Here is a 27,173-nt window from a genome sequence, read left to right as displayed (position 1 = left end):
GTTATAAGTTCAGTAGAAGAACCCTACATTTCTCTCTTTGGAAAAGTATATACCATGACAAAATATGAAAAATTGTGTTCGAAATAAATTATTTTGTATGTGGAGGGGAGGGGTAGGTCCTGGGATTTGAACCCAGGTTCTGAGCACTATCCCTGAGCTTTTGTGCTCAAGGCTACTGCTCTACCACTTGAGCCACAGCTCCACTTTTGGCTTTCTTTTAGGGGAGGAGGGATTATTGAAGATAAAACCAATGCAACAGTAATTCTCACTAGATACTATCCTGGAAATGAACTTTACAACGTTATAACTTGGGGATTGGGGGAGAGAGGGACAACAGGAGAAGGTTACACTGTTTGAAAATAAATGTATGCAGTACCATACTTATGAACTGTAACTCTTATGTACATCACCTATACAACCACAAAATAAAATAAAATTAAAAAGTCTCACAGGCTTTGCTACTCAGGCTAGCTTCGAACTGCAATCCTCAGATCTCAGCTTCTTGAATAGTAGAATTACAGATGTGAGCCAATGGTGTCCAGCTTGAAATGTGTTATTTAAAGGGGATGGTGTAGAGAAAATGAAGTGCAAATCATAAGTGGCATCCATAAGGCAGATGGTGAAAGCCAGGAGTTGGATTATCCAGTATGAAGGGAATCTGCTTTTTCATTTCTCACAGAATAAAATTACTCTGCACTGATCTACATGTGGGTCACCAGTTTTGCTTTGACAGTTACAAGGACACAAAACTTACTATATCAAGAATACATCCTTCTATCTTAGATAGCAATAAACTTCCGGGGATCCCTTTACAGTGACAGCTGTCATGTTGTAATTTACTGCTCTGGGATGAATGTAATTTGTTGCCTCTAAAACTCATGTTAAAAACTGGTTCCCCAAGCTGCGCTTGATAACACACAGCCTGGGAACACGAGAAAGGAGGGTTATGAGGTCAAGTTTAGCCTAGGTTACCTAAAAAATTGTTTCTCAATATAACAGTGCTGAGAGATGTTGAGATCAATAAGAGCTGTTGGGATTACGGGCTTTTATTTGGGAATGGGTTAATTCTCTCACAATTATTCAAAAAACAATTTATTATAAAGCCAGGCCAACTCTTGTTTTATTGCTCTTCTTTTTTTAATGTTTTTTTTATTGTGAAAATACTGTACAGAGGGGTTACAGTTACATGAGCGAGGTAATGAGTATATTTCCTATCAAGCATTGTTGCCTCCTCCTTTGTTTTTCCCCTGCCATCCCTTCCCTCCCACCTCCCCAGCTATACTCTCTCCCTCTTCCCTCTCCCTCATTAATCCATAGTTGTTCGATGTTGAATAGATTGTATCTGCAGCCATTTTGGCTGTGCAACTACAGGACTCAGGTGGATGCTTGCCTTAAAATAGTGTTCTAGCACAAACTTGGTGTTACTTTCATACCAAATGGGTAGAACAAGCTGGAGAAACACAAGAAAAATGGCAAGTCCAGGTATCTCAGCTCCCACTCATGATAATCAGGTGGCACAACAGTTAATGAATAATCCAGAGGAGAGTTCCCCAAAAGCTCTACAAACACTACTGGTAAACATGGTGAATGAAAAGATTGAAAACCTGAAAAGGACTCAGTGTGAGAGTGACAGGGAGCGAGACAAGGCTAACCAACGATTAATACAAGAACTTCGTGAGCATGATGAGGCTAACCAAAAATTAATACAGGAATCTCATGAGCGTGAGGAAGCTACTCAAAGATTATTGCTCTTCTATAGATATGGTCTTACTTTTCTCTTTTCCAACCATACTTTTGTATAGTGGGTGTGATGCTCTTGCCAAATGCTACTGCCTGATCTTGGACACGTAGCCTCCTGACTAGGAACTAGAAGCAGAGAGTATAACTCAGTGCTAAGCACTTACCAAACAGGCAAGGAGGACTTACCTTCTTTTGATAGATGCACCACACATAAAAAATATAGCTTACTGTTCAGATTCCAGAATTGTGAGCTAATATCTTCTATATGTCCACCTGGTCCCAAATGTTCTGTTGCAGTAACAAATTACAGACTGAGAGTGTTAGACAAATGGTCACTAGCTCTGCCTTCTGATATACCCCCAAGATGCTTCTAATTCCTATCCCAAGAAGGATAATTCATGGCCATTTCTAAACAATTCTCAGGTTCATCCTCTATTTGCCCAACTAAGCATCCCCTTCCCTTGCACTGTTATTAATTCAGTATTCTGCATCTTGAGTCTCTGGCCTTGTGGACACTTCATGGTGTGTAGTGCCTTTAACTGACATCTGAAAGAAATACTCTTGAAATGATCTAACATGTAAGAGTACCAGGTAAACCTCTTATTTTTTCTTAAAAACAACAACAACAGATCAATCTATGTTTTAGCTGAATATCTATTATACCCAACACTACGCTGGATATCATTTAATATGTAATATCTGATGCTGACAAAAGTTATAACATCCAAATTAAGGTACATGGACTAATTCTGGAGCTTTTATGAGATGTTCATGATTAAATGTTCAGGGGCTGAGGTCAAGCCAGGGGTGCAGAGAATAGGAGCAACTGGGCTACTCTTGGAGCATGAGTAGGGTTTTATGTTTGGGGAGGGGAGAAAAACAACAAAAATGTGTGCATAAGGACAAGGGTAAAAAAGAGGCCAGGGATGGTTAGTAGGGATGTGTGTGCATGGGGTTAGAAATAGGAATATTTTCCCTTGCACTATAACATTTCTAATGCAATTTCCTTTCACCCATTCTAAACATGTTTGCTTTTGCTAAAAATTTCCAGGACTTAGACTTGTATTAATTTGGACAAACATATCCTCCTTGATAGGATATTACGAAGAATTAAATGAGTAATACTAGAATCTACCTCAGGTGTCAAGGGCAGATAACTAATTTCCTTTATTCTGAGCATGGGAATTTGAGGGGAATTTCAGTGGGAGAGATATTTTAAGTAAACAGGTCATTTAGCACATTTTAAATTATATTGTCTCAGGGGCCAATGATCCCCAAAGCAACATCTCAAAGAGCATGAAGGATACAAGTATGAGAACTTTTGTCCAGTGGTGACATCAAAGATTATTTTTTTTCTTTTTAAACAGCCTTCTGCAATTGACCCCATTGTGAATCTATTTCCAAAGCAGAGAAATAGCAAAGTCATTTAACAATTCCAGTGAATAAGTCAGAGTAAACACACATTTGGCTCTCAATTAGCCAGTGAGTTTGTTAAATTTCTAGAGAATACGGAAGAGACAGCATCAGGCAATGCAATTTTCCTTAATAGGGACCATAACCCCAGAGTGCTTGCTGCTTCTTTTTTTTTTTTAATATTCTGTAATTAACTTTTTTTGTACCATGTTGTGCTTGTAACTTCTGTGGAAACTTAAACATTATTCAATAGAATGATTTCCTAGAAACCTTTTTGAAAGTGGTCACAGACTGACCTGACTCTGCTGCCCTGTGTCTTTCTGCCAGCATGCTATTTTATTGTTTCTGGAAAGTTTGAGGCCAAGAGATAACTCAAGAGTTAGATCTTAAAGAGAGGACAATCCATGAACACAATTATTTTTGCCTACTTTCAAGAAGGGAAACTGACACTTCAAACACTCAATGATTTTATACATTAATTACTTCTTTACCTCATCATTTTTACCACTCCACCTTTCAACTGACTTGCCCAGAGGATTGACTAAAATTATAGATTAATAACCCTTGAAGAAATTACCCGTGGGAAGCCAGGAACACCTAATTGACATTTACAGGACCACACAATGACTGCCAGGATCAGAAACTGAACTACATATTATGAGGAATGAAGTAGGGTTGATAATGTTTAAAACTCAGTAGCAGTTTACCAGTCATCAAGCAATCAGACTAGAATCTTTCATTGTACAGGATTACAGGCATGAGCCACCGCACTGGCTTAATTATATTTTTATCTTTAAGTAGTTGTGCAAATGAGTTGCTATTTAACAAATTGGTTTATAAGCACCATAAATCTTGATTGATGTCAACCTTTTCATTATTCTCCCCCATTCTTTTCAACCCCTCCCCTCAGTTTTCTTAGCTTCATAGGATATACATTGAATATATGCCTGTATCCTCTCCCACTTTCTCTCTTTACTCTTCCACCCTTCTCCACAGACTTTGATTTTTATCATTGATTTCTTTCACACCCATGACAGTCTCTTAATTACAATCGTTCAAAATCATATTATTTTATTCCTTCTATTTATGAGGCTGGTTGTTAACTGAGGATCACAGAATGAAATAAGATGATAGGAAAGAAATACACATTTGATTTTTAAATATAATTTTATTGTTACTATTAAGAAGTTGTATAGAGGGGTTACAATTTCATGGGTCAGGTAATAAGTACAATTCTTCTTGGACAATGTCACCACTTCCCTTGCATTCTCCCAGTTTTACCCTATGCCCTTGCCCACTGTTGCCTAATTTTACATAGTATATAAGGAATATTATGACTGCATTTGTTAATCTTTCCTCCTTCCATTTCTGTGTCCCTCATATGCCCTACCCCCACAAAGAAAGCAACAGCAGCAGCAACAGCAACAACAACAACAAAAAACGTATTTCCATTTCCTGGAATTCATTTTGATAAAATAGTATTTTAGATACACATTTGATTTTTAATACTGGCTAGAGTCTTTATAATAACATACATTGATGTGATCTGACATTATATACGATTGAAATTTGAAAGCTGTGTAATAAAACACTAATAAAACAGGTACTCTTACTGGCTTTGCCTCTAGAAATATGGCTTCTTCATTACACATCCCCTATTTAAATTGCTAATTGTAACTACTTTGAACTTTTGCATCTGTACACCAAAGACAAAGGACTATCTGCTATGCCTAGAAGTTTACTCTGCCCTGAGATAGCTACCAGCAACTTCCGATCTCATTCACCTCTTTCGGATTCTTTGATTTAGTTCACCATATTCTCTGGGTTATTTATGAGGTCTAATCTGAAATACACAATTATACAATGCGGTGGCAGTGAAAGTCTTCAAGGAAATGAAATTGTATTTGGCATTTTCTCTTTTTAGAGGTGCCTAGTCACCACACCCCAGGGTGCAGAAGTGAAATTGAGTACCAGAACTCCCTCCCAAGTACATGAGTAAAGAATATTTGGAAAGAATAGCAAGGAGGAAGAAAAAAAGGAAAAGGTTACTTTTTTAAGTTCAGAATTATGTTTAAAGAAATATGTAGAATGTATCCTAATCTTTTTTTTCCTAGAAAAATTACCATTGCTCATGTACTATTAAGTTAGTGAACCTTTCCATTAAAACCAAATAGAAGTCCATGGTAAAGTACCCCTTTCACTTCCCCTTACAGATGTGAAACAAAGGCATTTTGTCATTTCTTACTGTGGGTGTGCTTCAGCCTCACTGAGTGCATTTATGTCAACGGGATCATTTATACTGTTGCTTTTCAGGGGTTTTCTTTCAACTTAGTGGGGAATATTTGTGATCTTTATTACTCTGAATAAATCTACAAGATGCCTTTTGCTTGAGGCATAATTTCAAATAAATAGAACACATTAGATTCCTAGCCATTTTATCAAAATTGGTAAGATCTGAATGAGGGCATATCAGCTACAGATTAAATAGTGGTAAATTTCTCTCAATGACCCCCAAATCCTATTAGTATTGGAGCTTTTAGTACTTTATAGTGTTTCTTGAAAAGCATAAATGTGACTAAACTAGAAGCACAATTTTCAAACTATCTCTGGCCTTATATAATAGCATTCAACTCAGGTCCCTATGACTGCAACAAATCCATGTTTAAAGTAGAAATATTTTCCTAGTTGTGTAACAGGGCAATTTTAAAGTTCAAATGGGTTAATCAAGTGACTTCATGTATTTTTAGTTTACTTGATAAACTATGAAGAGTTCTATATCTAAAGTTTTCATCATTATTTGTATATTTAGGCCCCCAAATCTTAAAGGCAGGCCAATGTCAACATGTCCCACAATGTCTCCTGATTTGCCCTCACCTCATCAGTTCTGTCTGACTTAAGACTCAGATCATGTGCCACCTCCACCTCCTCTTAGCATTTCAGACAGTTTGCTAAAATACATTTGTATAGGTCCCTCTTCTTCAATCCAGGTGTAATAGTCTTGATAAAAATATATAATAGTCTTGATAAATAGATGTACATTTTTTATTGAAGATAATTTCACTCCAAGATTTCTTAACAGTCTATTATATGAAATTATTTGGCTAAACAATTGTTCTCTGATTATTAGAATGTCTTAGTATGACTTGATAAAGAAAGAAGGCTAAGCAGATTTGATCATAGAAAATTATGGCTATGTAGCTGGTGTAGATTTTTTACTCTCACATTTTTGGTGTTTTATTATCTCCCAAAGATCTAGATGCAAACATTAGACACTTAATAAGAAGGCATCATACATTCAGATCAAATACAAGTCACCCAAATAAAAATACCATGTTGATTGAACCTAAGGCCCAAGGGCAGGGATGAATCTAGGTGCTCCTTTTGTTCAAGTAATCCCTTGGCTCCACTAGCTTTTTCCACTGCGGAACAAACATTGCTCAAAAGACTGTGGTGCAGCTTTACCAGGGGTGTAAGAGTCATGAGTCGAGGCCTGACAAGTCTGATGCTCCTCTATAACAGGAGCAGCAGTCACAATAAGCATCCCTTGGTGTGCAGCTTGGCCCTCCCTACCCCTGTTCAGGGATGACATAACCATTGAAGCATGTGCCAATACCCCATTGCCAGTGCCCTAATTTATTCTCCTTTGTGCTGGGCAGAGGGCATGGCTGAGAGGCCAGACTCTTATCTTGGCAGGGGTCTGGGACTGTCTGCATCTCTGAAACAACCCCTGGTGGGTAATTGGGGAATGCATTGATGGGTTTGCAGGGGGGCTCCAGGGCTTGCACTTTCCTGAGAACACCACTATGATTTAGAAATTCAGCCCATGGGTTAAGAGGAGGAAAGATAATGCAAAGCCCACTAGCCTGATCTCCTTTGACCTCAGGGGAGGGAGACAGGGATGCAGAATGGGGGACCATGTGCTATTATTGAGTTGGCATAGCATGATGTTTTGCTCTCAGAGCTTTTACTGCTATTACAGAGCACTGAACTTCTTTGTTTGCTATACATTCCAACCCCTAGAGATAGCCTCTTTTTCTCTTGAAGGGATTTAAACAAATCATAGTGCTTATTTTATTCAGTGTCCACCATTAAGAATTCATGCAGAGCAATTTTACTTGTTGCCAATTAAGATCTCCCGGGGGAGGTCTATGATTACAGCAAAGGCAACCTGTTTAATACTTGGCATCTCCTTAGTCTACATAAAATTAACCCCATGAGGGGAGAGGCATGCTAATTCTCGAAAAGCCTGGCTAATATGATCCTAGGAGCCAGGATAGCTTCATAGAAAGTAAATCTGGGAGATTCAGGGCCTGATGATACTTCCTGTATCTGCTTTTGTTTCTTGCTTGTAATTTACAACTACAAGGCAATTTCAAGATAACATAGCCACAAAGAAATTTTGTTCCCTATGGGGTATAACAGCATGTGCCTTCCCAGCTGGCAATCCTAGCATTATTCACACACACACACACACACACACACACACACACACACACACACACACACACACACACACACACACACAGAGACACACACAATGTATGAATGTGGCATTCTTATTTTACATGTATGAAAGAATTAAGAAACTTTAGAGGTACAGATGCCAGTAACATCTGACCTAAAATACATAACTATATCAGTGTTATAGATAACATGAATGAATATTTGGAGCGTGGACAGAGTAGCAACATTTTAAATCATAATGACAATGAAGGCAGACTCCTTCTCCACTTTATTTCTTTCCTTTAGGAAAAGGTTCACATGTCAGCTAGCAAGCCAAGAGGAAATCTATTTCTTAAAATTTTTGATATGCTATATTGTCTTATGGAATCTTATTTCAAGCAGGGACTTTAACATATTTGTTAATTAACTGTTTTCTTCCTTCTGGTGACATAGAAAGCATTTGTTTACCTTGGGAAGCAGGGGGTAAGTGTTTTATTAGGGCAAACAGAATGCAATCAATAGTTTATAGGTTCTTGGAATTTGATATTGAGGATTGAGCTGGCTCTCAATGGTGAAAGACTTGGGACTAGCTTTTCTACTTAGTGTTTTTTCCTCTTACCAATAAGTTACTTTTTTTATCCTGCTAGGAACTTTTCCAGCAAATCACCCTGCCTAGTACCAGAGGAATGACAAAGATGGAATGAATTGCATGTCATAGAAATTCTGTATCTTATTTTCAAATGTGTAGATAACTTTTTCCAAGATATGTCCCCCAGAAGCTCAATAACAGTGGGTGTTCCAGAAAAGCTAGAATTTGGGGATTTTTAAGCCAAATTTTATTTTATATCCCATGGTTTTATATGTTTAAAGTATATTACAAATTGTAGTGACCTTAAGAAATTGCGCAGTTAAAAACATTTAACTTTTAGGTTTTGCTTAGTATTTTTCAAACTTGTTTGTTCGGGTGTTTTTGGACACAGCATATTTTCTTAAAATATCTATAGCAATTGGGGTATTAGTGTTTCTTGAAATAGACTTAGGGACATACTTATGTAGATGATTTATTTAGAACACTGGCTTTCTACAGGAAGAAGAGATAATTTTTCCTTCTGGTGAAAACTTGGAAAATGTCTGGAAACATTTTTGGTTGCCATTACTGGTGGATATCACTGGTAGGCAGTGAGTAAGCACTAGAGATGATCCAAAACATTTTGCAACTGACAAGACAACCACATTTCTCTAACAACAACAAAAACCTAGTTCCAAATGTTAACAGTGACTTTGTTGAGGAACCCTAGTCTAGATATGGCTTCAGATGGATCTTGTGTGATCTAGAATATCTGGACAGGTAGCTGACATGCTACATTCATCAGATGGACCTATTGGGGCATGCAGATTCCCTTAGGTATCACTTTATTAATTTTGGGTATCACTGCCCTCAAATGAATAATATCTGGTTGTTACTGAAAAAACAGATGGACCATTTTATTATACATTTCTACTGTTTCCTTTGAGGTTTTCTGTTCTGCGTATACATTATGGAGTATCATTGAACAATATTCAATGTGTGTTTTATAAAAACACACATCAGTCTATGTCTTATAACTGCATTATCCTATTCTACACATTATATCATATAATCCAGTGCTTAGTGATCTTAAATACTAGCCATTTTAATACCTTCTTTTACAGATATGAGATATATGTCAATAGCTACTTTTGTCAAAGTCCTCCATAACTTCTAGTTCAATCCTTTCTATTATTACTATGGTAACATGTTAGTTCTACTTTTTTCATACATAATTTCACATGTGACATAAAAGAATATATTAAATAGCATAAATATTCATTAGTTTTATTTGTCCTTTAAAACGGTTTGTGTTTATTCTTAAACTCTTAATTCGTGGCACCAAATGGATAAAGATTTTTATTAAATGTCAGGAAAAAGACATTTTCTGTAGTTGCTTCTTATGATCATCACTGTCTGTCACAGATACATTTATCAAAATCAGAAATATCCCTAGATGATGGATACAGGTGGACCCATTGCAACAATGAGATGTACAAGTTGTTATGTTGAAAAACAAACTTTACAACTTTGGTGGGGGGTAGGGGGAGAATTGGAAGGGGGGAGGGGAGAGTATGGGAAGGGATGGGAATGGGAAACAAAGTGGAGGCAACAATGCTTGGTAAGAAAAGTCCTAGTTATTTTGCCCATGTGATTGTAACTCCTCTGCACGGTATTCTCACAATAGAAAAAGAAATATCCCTAGATTATATAAAATACTTTTATTGAAACAAATATTGTATTTCAAATTATTTTATACTTATTTTTCTAATTTAATCAGGGAGACAAACAGTACATTGAAACTTAAATGTAAGCCTGAGTAAGCAGAGAGTTTGTTCTATATTCTGACTCCATAAATTTCTTAAAATAAATTCACAGAAGTTTATCTCTTTAAAAAGAAGTTGTTGATATCAAAGAGCATGGAACTAAATGACTGCTCATTGCTGGACAGCTGTATTTGAACTCCGCAAATTTCTTTGCCATTTGAAATTTCATATATAGATGATAGGTCTATTTTAGTAGAATACTAAACAGGTGCCCAGAATAACTGGTTATCTTGAGTGAGATTACAATATATTTTTATATCAACACAGATGGTTATGCTGTAAGAAACAACTAAAATCTAAAGGCTAGTAACCCCTTCTGTGGTGGTAAAGAGACTCATCAAAATGCTTCTACCCATTGCTCTATCACATGTGCAACTCTTATCATTCACTAAATAGCAATAAAAACAAACCTCATGTCTACCATACTTTTGCTCAATAATAAACGTTGATGTCCATAAAACTAATGACCACAATTTCTGGAAGAACAAAATATAATCAAAAATTGTCTTCTGAGTTGTAAATTAGTTTGAGTAAAAACTTAACTCTATCAGTTCATACTAGCAGCAATGACAAATAGCCCACTCCATGAAAATTACAGGAACCACAAATCAAAAGCATGGTAAATTCAGAAGAGTCCATACCAATATACGAGAACATTTGTTTAACTTCAGGCAATGCAGTTGTGCTGGTGTATGCAACACATTACTCCCATAATTCTCTACACATCATAGGCTCTATTCCAACTCATGAATAAAGCATTTATAAAATGGAGGAATCCAAAGGCATAGCATCTCTGAACAACTTAAGTACTGTTTCTTTAAACAGGTTTATTATGGAGCAGGCAAAATAGAGGGCACTGGAATGGAAGGGGAAAGGGTGAACAAATGCAGTAATGGTATACTATGTAAAAATGGACTATGTAACTTGTAAGTAGAGATGGGAGGGGGGAAATGGAAGAGAATGAAGGGGTGACATTGACCAAAAAGCATTGTACTCATAACCTGACTTATGGAATTATAAATACCTTGTACAAATATTAAATGATAATAAAAAATGAAAAAATCCTCAATGATAACCAGAAAACATTTCCACACTCCTTACTGTTATTCATATAGTCTTCACCAAAAACAATGTGGCTACCATTGTAGCTATGAGCCTGAAATAACTATCATATGGTCTGTCACTTTAAGTCAGTCAAGTTAGAATTTGTTTGCAAAATGTAATTAACTGTAATTTCATGATTCAACAAGTTGTATATAATTTGCTATTATTGGTTTTCAGTTTCTTTTCAATACTATCCATTCCCATATTTTCATTGGTAGTTATTCTGAGTAAATGTCATTATTTTGTTCTATTGTTATTCAAATAGAGCTTTTTTATTAGATCTTGAAACCATATATAAGGCTTTAATTCTTTACCAATAATAATTCCATTTCTGAAGGAAAATGGAAGTGATTGCACACAAAATTCTGAGCTCTCTCTTACTTTGTTAGGGTAAGTCTGTGCCTGAAATAAGATCTTAATTTAATCATATCTGAGAGGACCAAAAGGTTTTTGTTAGCTACCTCAAGAAAGCAGAGAAAATAGCCTTTTCCTTGCAGGTTTTTGCTGGTTCAAAGAGCTCATAAAACCATTACTCTGCCACAATGACATGATTCAGATATACTTACTGGCCCAATTAAACCATAATCTTCTTTCATCAGATAGCATTAATCACCTTCTGTGTAGTTTTTCTCTTGAAAAATTGGGTAAATAAAATATTCTAAACATGAGTTCAAATATAATTTAACATACGAGTTGTTAAACTATGGAAAATTATTATTAGAAGTGTATCACCATAAGCATAGTTGACTTTTTATATACTAGCTCAAAAAAACTGTCAAATCTAGGTTTAACTTTCAAAATATCTTGCAGATATTGCACCAGTCAATATAAAACTACCCTTTGTTTGTATCTATGTGTGTGTATTGTGGTAAATACACTTAAATTGGAATCTTATTTTTGCCATTTTTCTATCAGTTGTTTTCTATATACAGAAGCAGAGAGTGTTTTGCTATAATGACCAGAGATCTAGTCTCTAGTCTGAAAATTGAGTAAAACTAATTAAAATTCATCATACCTGACCAAAGAACTAGAACTACTGAGGAAGATGAATTTCCAGGTTTTAGAATGTGTTACAATGATTTATGAAGATGGAGCAGCCGGTACTGAGCTCAGTGATGATGGAATTGGAAGAGGTTTAGCAAGTGACCCACACAGTCAGCGAATATTTACCTTCCCTTCCATCTTTGTACAAGCAGAGTACTATCTACCAAGAGATTACAATAAATAAATTAATAATAAATAAACTTTAAGAGCTTTCTGACTCTTGATTATACAAAGTAATCATAGGAAATAATTCTGCATGAGAGGAATCATAAAATTAAATATTAGACAACCAGGGTTATACATGGGGGAAGAACAAAGAAACAAAAACAAATCACAAAGTACATTATAAGTACATTACAAAGAACAACAAGGAAGATAAAATCTTTTGTGTCCCTATCTTAGGGTTCATTCTACTTAGCATCCAGTGTCCTGCATCTTCTATATTCATTTTTCTAATTTGGGGAGGTGAACGGAAATAACAAAAGGTTGAAATAAGGATACAGGATGACCCATTGTAACAATGAGATGTACAAGATACTTTGTTGAAAACGAACTTTACAACTTGGGGCTTGGGGTGGGGGAGGGAGAAGTTGAAGTGATGGGGAGGAAAGGGATGGTTGGGGAAATACAAAGGAGGGGCATGCTCCATAGGAAATGGACTCATTCCCTTGCTCATGTAACTGTAACCCTCTTTTACAGTATCTTTACAATAAAAATATGTTAAAAATAAATAACTCCTGAGAGTTTAGCAAAAAAAATTAGACTATTTTCAAAACTTAAGAACTATAGAAACTTAGTAGAAATTTGAACTCTATAATGGCACACCCAATCAATACAACCATACAGACTCTCCAAAGCCAACTAATGACATCACAATCACTTTCTTTCTAAGGCCCTGGGGGAGGAGGGGCAGTGACTTTGGAATTCAACTTCTATGTAACCAATTTGTATTTCCAATGTGCTTGCACAAATATCCTTGGTATCCTTCCTTACTTAAAATCAGTATACAGCATGAAAAGGAAAAATTAAATATTGGAAAACTACATAACAGCATCTTTAAATTTATTACAATAAGAAGCAGACTCCTGAAACTAAAATGTGCCAGAATTTAATTAGAGTAAAACTTAATCTTTAAGCAGGCAAGGGTCAGAGAATTAGTTTTAATTTCTTCCACCCTGTAAGTCTGGCCAGGTGGCCCTGAGAACATATCTTTAATTCTTTGACCTTGACAAGTTTCAGGCTTTTTAACTTTCCTAAAATAAGGAGGATCTGCCTCTGAACAGATCCTACACTCAACAGCAACTTCTGGCACTGTTCCTTTACTTTAATGAAAGAAATGACATTCTGCAAAGAACTCCTGTGATTCCTGCTGGCACCAAGTAGGAGACATCTTTTTACAACTACCTAGTCCATGACCAAAATTATAGATCCATAGACTGTATCCTGAGCACCCCCCCCCAAAATACAGGAATTTAACTCACCGCCATAGACTTCTGTGTTGTTCCTCGAGTTGAGTTAGCAGATGCTCAATATATTTATTAGAGTCCATATATTCCTGCACATACAGAATTAGAGAAATAAAACCTCATTACATGGTTATCAGATTTAAGACTCTACACCCATTTCTATAACAAGGGATATTTTGGGCAACATAATACCTAAGTTTCTCTTGGTTCTAGGAGTCTCTGATTCTAGATTTATAAGTATAATCATTTAAGGGCAAGTAGTATTTTCCATATAATGTAATTATTTTTTATTAACAAATCACCACAAAGAACTAAAGATTTGTTGAGTTAGCACAAAAATCATCTTATTTACAGAAAAACCTACATTTCATAGTGAACTACATTACAGTCATGTGTTGTACCACACACAGATAAATGAGACAATATTAATGCTGACTGTAGAAGAATAATAAAGTAAGTGATACAGGCCTTGATTATATTAGTCTGAAAAGTCATTTTCAGGTTAAATATTTTCAAACTATATAAGAATTCTTTATACATGCATTTCATGGATATTTGTGAACATTGAGGTATATCAACTTTCCTTCACATTGATACATAAAAAAAACAAAAAATAAATAAACAAAACAAAAAATGGTGCTTGCTCTTTTTGGTTAGTATGCTCTTCCCCCTATAGTATATCCTCTGTTGTCACAAAGGAGGGGGTAACAATGCTCGACAAGAAATGTACTCATTGCCTTACTCATCTAATTGTAACCCCTCTGTGCAGCATCTTTACAATAAAATTTAAAAATAAAGCAGTGTTTGCTATTTTTTGTCAGTATTAAAAGATAAATCTTTGGCTCTAAGAACACAACGATTTGCTGTTCTATAGAAACATGCAGGTAAATTTATGTAAATCATTACCATATTTTATTTAAAACATACAAGTAAATGTATCAGATATCTAAACTGGTAATTTCTGAATATAGATATTGGCAATAAAGGTTCAATTGTAAATATAGTATGTAAAACCTTTCAAAACACTGTTTTATTCTGAATCTGTTGTTATTTTCCGCCTTGGTTTGAAGATCTATCCTACAGGTCTCTGGCTCCACATTACAGTCGCCAGAGATGGAGCACTGTGCAGTTTTAACAGTAAGGCTCCTAAGAAACATATGGTTTCATTTCTACAGATTAGAAATAAACTAGGAGGTTTGATCAAGATTGAGATTTCTCTTTCTGCAATGCAGATTTATTATGAACTATTATACATACTTTATTGTATCTACAGAAATATTCCATATAATAAGTGGGCAAGGAGCAGCTAGGGGTTGACCTGATACAATAGAAGAGCCCAATACTGAGCTTCTAATCATGGATTACCCAAGATTACCCATGTAATTTTGAAAGAATGTTTTCACCTTTACAAAAACACTTTAGTATAGTAAGTATAAAACAACTCAGGGTAGCTGGGAGCCAGTGGCTCATGCCTGTAATCCTAGCTACTCAGAAGGCTGAGGTCTGAGGATTGCAGTTCAAAGCCAGCCCTAGCAGGAAAGTCCATGAGACTCTTATCTCCATTTAACCACCAGAAAACTGGAAGTGGCAACATGGCTCAAGTGGTAGAGTACTCTCCTTGAGCTGAAGAGCACAGGGAGAGTGCCCAGGCGCAGAGTTCAAGCCCCACGACCAGAACAATTAAAAAAAAATCAAAAACAAAAACAAAAAAACCCCTCAAGGAGTACTAAGACCTCCTGTAGTTAAAAAGTTGTGAGTTGTGATTCAAGATACTATAAATTAGTTGTGATTAGTTGAAGAGTTTAATGCCTATTGGATATTCATTTTCAGGTGGCTATTGAATTGTTTCTTAAATAAGACAATTGGGCCTATTAAGTTTGAAGCAGAAATCTCTGCTGTTGCATGAAATTACAGTGTACATTTTCAAGTGTCTTATTTGAAGCCAAACTGATCTAGAATGTGCAATGTGACCAACAAACATTAATTCACAAATATGTTCAACTGAAAAACACGTAAAGACCCTGTTCCCAAGTAAAAACAGCTTTCCAATTCATTCATTCATTCCTCATTGGACAACTCTTTAAATATCTATGATGTGCCAAGTACTATTCTAAGTTCTGTAGACATAGTATTAAGAAGGAGAAAGCCAAAGCTATAACCTTGAGGAGCTTACATTCAGCCAAAGAAAACAAGCAAACAAATGGACTGAGTGTGTGCTACAGGAAATAAAAAGTCTATTATTAAAATGAGATGTTCAACTACTTCACATAAACTCATCTTAAAAAGACTGGTAATTGAGGGCTAGGAAGGAGGTGGCAAACAGGAAAAAAGGGGGCCAGAACATTTCAGGTAAAGGAATCAGGAAATGCAATGTCCACGTTGAAGAGCAAAAAAAAGACCGGCAGTAAGGGGCTGGAAACAAGAATATGGAAATGTAGAGGTCAAGATGAAGTTAGATATTTCTTTGTTGCTATGTAGGGCCCTCCCCCACAGTATAACCCCTGCTTTCACTGTTTTTGATGTCGGTATAATTTGTGGAGGGGAAGGGGATAAACAAATCGTTTAAATAGGGATACAGGTGGACCCATTGCAACAATGAGATGTACAAGTCGTTATGTCAAAAACAAACTTTACATCTTTGATGTGGGCCGGGGGAGAGGTGGCGGGGAGGATTGGGTGGGGGAGGGGAGGGAGGATAGGAAGGGATGGGAAGGGGAAACAAAGGAGGAGGCTACAATGCTTGATAAGAAATGTACTCATTACCTTGCCCATGTAATTGTAACCCCTCTATACAGTATTTTCACAATAAAAAAATGAAGTTAGAAATAGACAAAAGCCAAATCTTGCACAATCTCTGGAAAGCAATTTGCATTAAAGCTATTGAAACCCCTTCATACAACTTCACAAAGATAATAATAAATAAATTCCAACTTTAAAAAGTGAAGCACTGGTTATTTTATACATTCTGATAAGCTCAAATTAGAAGTCAAAATTGAAAGGAACAGTGAATACAATGAAACTCCTGGTTTAGATTGTACTAACTAAAGTTCTCCTGAATTAATTCTTCAATCTCTCTAAACCTTAACTCTCATATTTTAATCAGAAGGACAAAAAAATTTAACTACTAAGGCACAGAGATTCTAGTATTCCAAAATATCAAAGGTGTAGAACAAAAGAATAACTCAGGATGGGTATTTCAGAATAAACTGAAAAACTATAATATAGACTCCTCGAAAAAAATCCTGCAGGACAATAGAAACAACATCCTATGCAATTCTCATAGAGTATAGGACTCACACAGTGAGTTATAAGTAAAACATTAGATATTGTTTATAAAGCCTTCATGTGTCTTGTGAGGACTATCTAGAAAGACCTGATTTCTGAAAGTCTTTAATTTGCTGAGATTAACAAACAGAATTAGACCTAAGAAGGTAACAAAAAAAAAGCACAGATAATCAAAGGAAATAAAATTATTAAAAAGATCAGAGTAAGTGAGAACAAGATAAACTGTAGTAACAGAAATGAAACCTATTTGTCCTTGTAATTGAAATTTTGATTAAGAGATAGCTCTTGAAATGGTACTTTAGAGAATAGCACACAACAGATTAGTCAGGACTAAACTAGTATTTTTTTTTATTTTTTATTTTTATTTTTTGTTGATCATGGCACCTGAACTCTGGGCCTGAGCACTGTCCCTCAACTCTTCAGCTCTATCTACCACTTGAGCCACAGCGCCACTTCCAGCTTTTTCTGCCTATATGGTGCTGAGGAATCAAACCTAGGGCCTCATGCATGCAAGGCAAGCAGTGTACCACTGAGCCACCTTCCCAGCCCCTAAACTACTACTTCTATTGGAACTAAATGTCTGCTTTTCAGTATCTCATTAGAAAACAAATCAAACTACTTAACTAAGGTCACACACTTACAAACAACTCATGTTTCTATGACATCAGTCTGTGAAGACAAAGCTTGTTGTAAGCTAGAAAAGAGAACTCAAGTTTGGTTATCTTGGTGGTGTTGTGGTTTGCAAAAATTATCTATGACTGATGTCCATTTCTCAAGTTTTTCTTTGTCTGTCCACTATGTCGCTCCTTTCTTACTCACAACAGTTTATTACAGCTTAAAAAGGAGGATCATGGCCTAGGCATAGGGGCATACAGGAAGTGAGACTCTATCTCAAAAATAACCAGTGCAGAAAAAGACTGGTTACCAAGCTTGAGGCTTTGAGTTTAAACTCCAGTACATCTAAAATAAAAAGAAATAAAGGGAGTCGGGAGGGAAAAAAAGTGGGAGAAAATGAGAGAAGAGGTGACATGGTCCAAAAAGAAATATACTAGTTACCCACGTATGTAGCCGTGACCTCTGTACATCACCTTTACAATAAAAAATAAAATAAAATGACAAAAAGGAAATAAAGTATAAGGGTAAAAATAAACAGATAATTGATATAAGACCAGAAAATACAGTTTTGCCTAATAATTACAGTTGTTTGAGTATTTGATAACCTTTAGAATGCAAATAGAAGGATAACTCATAACACATTTCAGGATTTTTAACAAGTTGATTATATGCATTGAGAGGGCTCATCACAATGTATTCTAGGTAGAGCTAATGGAAAAATAAACCTATTCATTGATATAGGGGTTGAAAAAAATAGTGAATGCAAACCAGCAATAAGCACCTAAACAGGTTATCAACCAATGTAAAAAATACTGGCTCTGTTCTTCCAGCCATTCCAAATCCCTACTTAAATTAAATATATTTCTAATCAAGTATAACAAAGCAACAAGAAGATATTTTCAAGTGTTTATGGATTCAGAAAACATAGCAGCTATTTCTTTAATGAAACACTAAAAGACATGTATATGTATATAGTAAGGCTATTTTGGTAGCCATAAAATATTAAAGAATGAGTAAAAAAAAATTACATGCCAAGGCTCAGATATAGTTCAGTAGACTATTTGCCTATGATGCACAAGGCCCTGGGTTTAATCCCAGTACTGTAAGAAATGTCATGTGTATATATACGTTGATGCACACAATATGTAACCAATAAATATGGAGGTCATAATGTACAGTCCAAATTCAAGCAATAATAGATCATAATATAAATAGCTTAGTTTTTAATAAATATAATTTAGTAAACAAAACTAAAAAACTTAACTAATTAAATAAATAAAAATAAATATTCCAGGAAGAATGTGTAAAATATCTGATGGGTAGGGGAAGGACCAAAAGGAAAATAGACAAAAATCTCTCCATAAGTAGAGACAAAAATTACTATTCCATTCTTGACTTCATAAACAGAATGGCATGTTTTGCCTATATTTCCACAATTGGAAGAAGCATTTTTCTAAGTCATGCTGTGAACTGAAAACATCTAGATGCCTGTGTCTAGAAATTAACCTACAAAAATTGTCATGTTAAATGCAAATGATGTGTAAGATATTATTTGTGGCAATTTGAAAAACCCAGGTATATCTGACTTTCCAAAATTGTAAGAATGATTAAAATAAAGCCTGTTTTATTCATTTGAACAATTTTGTAATTCTTTAAAAATTTTATAAAGAATACATAACAAAATAAAAATTGTATAATTTAAGTGGAAGCAGATGCAGAGCTGCATAATCCCTTGTTTCACCATTTAGATAAGATACAGAATAGTATATGGCAATATTAGGGATCAATTCAAGTTTTGTTCTGTGTTATTTTCTTTTTCTATAGTTTTAAAATGCTATATGATCATAGCATTCATTTAAAACGCATGAAAGGGTACTTGGAAAAAAAATCCAGCTTTTTGCTCAAAAACTAAGGCATATAAAAGTCTGAATGTAAATAAATTTTAGAAAATTAAATTAAAATACTATAATAAATTATTTTCTATATATTATTCTAAATCTTAGCTGTAATTTGACAAATAAACCTTCTTTCTACTCTTCCTTATTATTCTAATAAAATGATTTCTCCAATTATGATTAACAAGATGAGAAGTATCAAGTAATACCAAATTATCCACAAGATTTTAATTTTTTTCCCCAAGGTACAGCCTTTAAGAGACATGTGTACCTCAGTTAACATTTATGCAAATTAGAATCATTTTAGAGATATATTTCAGGAGGTTTGCCTTTCATTTCTTTAATGCAAGCATTTAAAGGCAATTAATATAAAGTATTTAAAGTAATTAGAGGTTTATAGACATATTTAAGATTATATATATGTGTAGCACTTAATGTGGAACTCCTGTTGTCTGAAATAGGTCAGTTACGAAGGAAGCCCATTATAAATGAATTTTAATAATATGAGGATCCTAGATATCATTTATTTGAAGTGGAGTTTAAAATATACTAGCCTATGAAAGCTTACAGACTCCAAAATCCCTCCAAATAACCTTCCTATTATAATCAGAGTAACTTATCACAGCAGATCTTGTGAAATCCTGCCAGAAAATTTGTGACTATTAATGCAAAATTCCCAATCCACTGTTGGGCAAAGAAGAAACAGGGAGAAGGCCAGATGTTCAAAGCAGTAGAAATGTGACTAGATACAGGAATTTCCACAATTAGGAATCAACTCGTATTACATGTAATGCTGCCCTCAAAAATTTTTTTTTGTCATCTTAATGAAAAGGTAAGCCTGCAAATCAATTATAAAAACACTAAATATATCCTCTTTGGGAAATATACAGATAAGGGTAATAAATAGAAAGGTATCTCAATTGTAACTGGCACCCATGCCAACACAAATTTTCCAAGGAAACATCTTTGTGTGCTAAGAACCACAAACAAGTCAATTCAGGAGCCCCAGATTTAACAGATTAATTCCACCTTCATTATCCCGCCATTTGTCATCTTTAACTCCTTTTCCGTTCAAGCAATTGCAAAGTTGCTTCCACTGCCAATTCCAGTGTAGCTTTTCTTTTGTTGTTGTTGTTGTTGTGTATAATTTTATTTATTTTTTTATTTTTTTATTGTGAAAATACTGTACAGAGGAGTTACAATTACATGGGCAAGATAATGAGCACATTTCTTATCAAGCATTGTAGCCTCCTCCTTTGTTTCCCCTTCCCATCCCTCCCCATCCTACCCCTGCCCCCCCAATCCGCCCTGCTCACCCCCTCCCCGTCCCCACCCCCCCCCCCCCGCCCTCGCACGAAAGTTGTAAAGTTCGTTTTTGACATAACGACATATACATCTCATTGTTGCAATGGGGCCACCTGTATCCCTATTTAAATGATTTGTTTTTTCTATTAGAGCCTCAGATAGCTTTCCTAAGCTGGAATCTCACTTCGTCTGTATCTTATGACCAGCTCCCAAAGTACTTGACATTTTATATCATCTTTCCCTCTTGGCATTCTGTGGAAGTATCTCATATAATTCTGAGATCTTGGTTTTCTTCATTATCTCTTCTGGCCCTATAGCAGAAGGTTTGATTCTAGACCATCACACTTTCTACTAAATCCCCCTATGGTATATCCTCTGTTGTCACTGTACTTGATTTTGGCACCCTATATTTTGTATATACATTTATCTAATTTGGAGAAGGGAAGGGAAATAACCAAACACTGAAACAAGGACACAGGATGACCCATTGCAACAATAATACCCACAAGACAGTATATTGGAAATAAACTTACAATTTGGTGGTGATGGTGGGGTTAATGAGTTGGGGGAAGGAAGGGGTAGTAGGAGAACAACAAGGGAAGGGATAACAATGCTGGATAAGAAATGTACTCATTGCCTTACTCGTCTAACTGTAACCCTTCTGTATGCATCTTTACAATAAATTAAAATTTTAAAAGAAATGTACTCATTACCTTACTCATGTAACTGTAACACGTTTGTACAGTACCTTTATAATAAAATAAAAAATTTAAAAATCCACCAACTACTTTAGTTTTACCTACTATCAATAATCCAGACAGCCCAATATTTATCTTTATGCTAGATCACCCCCTGAAAGTGAATTCTTACCTATCTGGATTCTATAAAAGATCATTTTGGATGCCACCAACCTTTTCAAGTATATTTTGCCTTATTTTTATACAACCCAACACCTATATAAATAAACATTTTGATTATATTAAATTTAATAAAACTGCTACCTTGAATACTCATTTTTTCCTCGAGTAAACTATAAACTATTGTTGATGTTAAGTGAAAAAAATTGATTACTGCATTTCTAAGTGGCTTATATTATTTCCTCAAATATTGTTTTTATGGGAGTTTGATAAGTATTATGAGCCAAAGGAAGGGATTCATTTAGGTCAAAATAAACCCCATTTATTTTAATGTTGTTAAGATATGTTTCTCCATGCCCGAGATAGAAATGAAAATACTTCAGTCTGTTTCTCAGTCCACAAATCAGTAACTTGTCATTTGTCAGCAAGGCAGTGGATTGTACATATAAAAAAGTCACCATTAAAGTATAAATGACATAGTTAGTGGAGTATCCATTCCCTCCTCCATCTTGCCTTGCAAGAAGCTTATACAAGTGGAAAGCCTCAGTTAGGTCCCCAGCTCATATGTGACATAATTTGACGATGGAAAAGTTCAAGGACTAATCCAAATGCCAGTATTACACCAACAGACTGCAGGAAGTAACTGATGGTTCCATTGCTTCAATGTATTGTACTTTCCCACATTTTCTTCCACCAAGATATTGTATCACAAAATGCCATTTCACTCACTTCAATATATCACTGCTTCTGAACCTATTATTACCAATGCCCTTCAAAATCTGAACCATTATGTTCTAATTTTATATCCCATTATTTCCCAAAGCTGCCCTGGTATTCTTATAAGACAGACTGCCTGATTTTACAGAATAGGCCAAGATATAAATTCTTCACAGTTGCCAGTACTTGGCACACATGTGCAAAATATAGATGTCATGAGGTTAAAGATAGAAATGTTTGGGTTGGAGACTATGGCTAGTGCACTAGAGCTAGTTAAACTGCCACCTTGGCAAAGAGCATTGGTTGCTCCTGTTAAAGGTTCCCATTTGTTCAGCTGTATTGCATGGAGAGCTAGTTAGCACTCAAAATGTTGGATTCTAGCCCCAACTCTATAGAGTGTAATGCACTGGATGCAGGATGGAGCCTAGGATCGTACATCTCTAAAAATCTCCCAAGCTACTCAGATCCTGATCTGTAGACTCTTCTTTTCCAATAACTGGCTTCCCACAAAAAGGGTATTTACTCATTAGCCCTATCACTCTCCACTGTCTCCTTATAGTAAGAGCAACTTAAACATGACTGGATTCAAGCATTCTGCTTACATGTGGGCATTCTTCTAAGCCTAGAGAGTATGCAAAGAACAAAGTAGATAGAAGTGTCTATCCTCCAGAGGATTATATATTTGTATGAGAGACTGACAACAAACTAAATAAGTGGAGGGGAGACTAATGTGGAAACACTAGCTGGAAAAGAAGAAAGTGGCTGAAGTAGAGGTGGGAGTGAACGACTGATAAGATGGACCCATTGCAACAATGAGATGTACAAGTTGTCATGTCGAAAACGAACTTTACAACTTTGGTGTGGGGGGGAGGATTGGATGAGGGGGTGGGGGGGGGAGGCTGGGAAGGGATGGGAAAGGGAAACAAAGGAGGAGGCTACAATGCTTGATAAGAAATGTACTCATTATCTTGCCCATGTAATTGTAGTCCCTCTGTACCGTATTTTCACAATAAAAAATTTTAAAAAAAGAAAAAAATTCAGTGAACAGACCTTGAGACACACCTGAAGGAAATAAAGTAACCAGCTCAGGTAACAACTTTGGAGGGTTATTGTAGGTTGAACAAGTGTAAAGAATCTAAGGATGAAGTGTGCTGGTAAAATCCCCCAACAGCATGCAGGCCAGCGTAGTTCAAAGACTGGGAAGAAGGAAGGAGAGACTGTAGCAGGCTCATGTCTTTATGGCTTTTTTTTTCCTCACTGAAGCAGAGGGCCAGTTGCAAAGTGATTGGATTTAGGCATTGAAAAATATCTCATCTAAATCTTTAAATAATCCATCTGGCTGCTGTTGACTTCAGGAGTAATGATGCATATTCAGGGAAACCAGCTTCTTCCAGTTGAGATAAAATCTCATGAATTTTTCTGCCCAGGCTGGCCAGGTACCATAATCATCCTGATCTCAGGCTGCCATTGCTGATAGGCATGTGCCACAGTGCTGAGCTATTGGTTTATAATTGGTCTCATCTATGTGCCCTGGCTTGCCTTAAACTATGATCCTCCCAATTTCAGCTTCCCATGTAGCTAGAATTACAGGCCCAAGTAACAGGTATCCAGCTACTGTGACATTTTCTGATGAAGAAAACTATAGACAGAAAGTACATTTGCCAAGGGCATTGTCCACATTGTTCTCCTTTGGCCAGTTACAATTGAGATCCTTGCTGTATATGAGGGAAGTGTCAAGGAGGGTGTTAGAGTTCAGGAATTTAAAATAGAATGTAGATAGTGTGTGGAACACTGAATGAGGTTATCTGGGGAAGGGGCCATACTACAGAAAGAAGGATCAAGCAATTGGGGGTTTGGAAGAAAAGCTCCAGTAAATAAAGGAGACACCAATGAGGGAGAAAAGGATAAAATGTCCCAAGGAAAAGAGAGTGGCAGACATAGTCAAAGATCCAGTACAGCAGTTCCCCAAATTGACTAAATCTTCCAACGTGGAGGCTTGATGATATTTCCCACCAATACACAGGCTTATTAGAAAGGCTGTAATGCAGGTTCTCCACTCTGGGTGGACTGAAATAAGATTCAGGCAGGCCAAAGAAAAAGTGAGGCACCTTTAGGATGGTGGTCATGCTTTATTCATAAGTCTGTACCTGCAGACTCAGAAGCAGCATCAACATCATTTTGTTCACAAACTCACATTATGTCCACCTGGACCAGAAGCCAGTAATATGTTTATATTCACACTAGCAAAAAAGTAGCATCTGACCACAAATGGCCTCAAGGTTACCCAAGGCAGTACATGGATACATGACTCAAGATTGCATAATCTTGCTAGACCAGCCAAATCCTTGGAAAGTACAGCTCCAAAGTCCTCCAAAGTTATGATGAGAGAGTCTGATATAATCTATTATCCATTCAGAGGCCTTTTGAATAACTTCATGTAGAGAATGGGAGGTAGAAAAGAAATAAAAATGGTGCCAGAGATAGACAGAACAAATAGGAATAAAACTTTCCAGAAAATATATAGTTTTTTTTAAAGTCTAGTTTTTCTGATAGACTTTGGAGACATTTGAGAAAATAGCAGTATCCAGGGCCACCCTCAAAATTCAGGCAACATAAGACTAGAAATAAACAGGAGTTCAGAGAGTTAACTTCATCCAGAACTTGAAGGAACATGTTTCCATTTCTCCCTGGTGATCTTTTGTAGTATAATCTCCCAAATTGATGGTTTGGTCATTTCTGAAGGCATAAGGTAACAAACCAAACCAACCACAGCCAGCCAATCAGCCTAAACCTTCCCTCAAATCCCTATAATATTGTTTTTACCAAGGGGAATTAGAATCCTGGTGTCTCAGGTCACTTCTCTTGTTTAGAAGAACAGCAGCTGAAACTTTACTATGTATGTTACCTATGTATGTTTTTGTTACATGGTAGGGCCCTGTAGTATTCTTAAATTCTTGGTATTATTTTTGTAATTATTTATGATACTTTCCTCAAGAAATAGACAAGTTCTTAAAGGAGAATAAAGACATTGCATTTCTACATTAGTGCACAAATCCTGTTAGGATCCTATCTTCAAATTAAGAAACATTGAGCAGAAAAGGTTAAAAGCTCTGTACATATGACCATATAAGACAATGCTAAATGAAATGAACCCCAAGATAGGGGTTGTTGTTTTTAAAATACTTATAATGTACTGTGTGATTTTTTTGTTTCTGTTGTATGTTCTTCCCCCATGGTACAACCCCTGTTTTCATTTGATTTCAAGGCCCTGCACCTTGTATATACGTTTTTCTAATTTGGGGAGTGTAAGGGAAATAACAAAATGCTTAAATAAAGCTACAGGTTTATCCATTGTAACAATGAGATGTACAAGACACTGTGTTGAAACAAACTTTACAGCTTGGGGGTGGAGGGAGAAGGTGAGGAGGTAGAGAGGGAAGGGATAGTAGGGGAAAAATGAAGGAGGGGGTAACAATGCTTGATAGGAAGTATACTCATTACCTTACTCATGTAACTGTAACCACTCTGTACAGTATCTTTACAATAAAATATATATTAAAAAATAGGAAGCATTGTTGGTTTTGAGGATTTTAGTATTCCATGTTGCCTCAACATAAATCACACTGGAGGGAAAATCACTGCTCGAGGTACGCAGAATTTTGGAAACACTCTACAGTCCTCTCATACTGTCTCTGCGTGGGGATAGGTGGCCTCTAGGTAGGGATAGGTGGCAGGCAGCAGAGATCACATTTCTGTCTCTATGTTCATGCTGTTGAGAATGTCTCAAGATATTGTGGTGTCCCACAAGAATAAGAACCCCAACACAGAAGGAACTTGGCAAGGTCAGATTTTACTTGAGCATTAGGGTGTGCTACTGACAGGAAGTCAGGCAAAAGCAGTCTACTTGGACAAAGTAATCCACCTAGGTTTAGCCATAACATGTTACTGAATGTAGGTTCAGAATCTTGAGACTGGCTATTTTGAAGTAGCCAATCAACCAAAGCAATCAACCAAAACCAAATCATATGTCCAATTGTCAGTAAAAGAAATCTTACTCATCTGGAGCTCTACCATTTCAGGCATGCCTCCAATCCAGAAAAACAATTTTAATTACATTTTTATTCTCTTTAAGTAGTAGTACAAAGGGGTTACCATTGAACATGTCAGTTTATGAATACAACTCACCCTGATCAATATCATCTCTTTCAGGCAAGTAATTCTTATCATAGGACGCGACTTAACTAAAATTGTAAGATAGCAACTACCCTTAAAGTAGTAGTGTTTATATCAAACAATCATTTTGTCAGAGAAGATTCTAACTCCGACAATTCTCAACTCCTTTTACTTCTATTCTTCAAACCTACTCATCATTAATTGACTTTACTGTTGAACAGTATATTATTTTGATGAGGTGTTTGGTGATTCCAATCATTCTTTGGTAAGTCTTACATAAGGAATACAACAATCAACAAATAAGTACTCAGAAAACAATTATTATCAAGGTAAATGTAAACAACATGAATCCTTCCCATTTTCCAAATTGTTATTCCATCAAACTAGTAGATGTATTATCTATTCCCTAGTTTTCAGCTAACTCACATGCCAGAGTGGTCAGTCCTTGTAAGGACTTTGTTGAGCTTCATTCACCACACAGATGTTACCTTTCTCAATAGATATAGGGTTAGTTAATATATGGCTTCTCCCTTTTCAGTTAATATATGACGAATCTCCACATGCCATCCTACTAGTGACATCTACTTGTTCTGCTATTCCTTGATGGTGTTTCTAGTTTAATAAACCTCCACTAATTTAATTAATCCAATATACATTTTCATTTACAGGGGACAGCCAGAATAGGATGGATTCAAACCCTGTTGCTATGTGCTTTCTGGCTT

The 27,173-nt window shown here is 36.0% G+C and overlaps 1 protein-coding gene across 7 annotated transcripts in view; it reads right to left on the bottom strand.

Moving 5' to 3' along the window:
• The window catches only part of Nckap5 (NCK associated protein 5), a 959,972-nt gene that overhangs the window by 609,220 nt on the left and 323,579 nt on the right, over nucleotides 1-27,173 (bottom strand). For all 7 annotated transcript variants that reach the window (XM_070024260.1, XM_070024269.1, XM_070024275.1 and 4 more), the window contains one exon: nucleotides 13,620-13,693. In XM_070024260.1, the coding sequence (XP_069880361.1) occupies nucleotides 13,620-13,693 (74 nt within the window). The remainder of the gene's footprint in view (nucleotides 1-13,619; nucleotides 13,694-27,173) is intronic.

This window comes from Dipodomys merriami, unplaced genomic scaffold, assembly GCF_024711535.1.
Source record: "Dipodomys merriami isolate MVZ:Mamm:240054 unplaced genomic scaffold, mDipMer1.0.p SCAF_1, whole genome shotgun sequence".
Classification (NCBI taxonomy): domain Eukaryota; kingdom Metazoa; phylum Chordata; class Mammalia; order Rodentia; family Heteromyidae; genus Dipodomys; species Dipodomys merriami.
The sequence above is the reverse complement of the archived record's forward strand: the minus strand, read 5'-3'. Positions and strand labels throughout refer to the sequence as shown.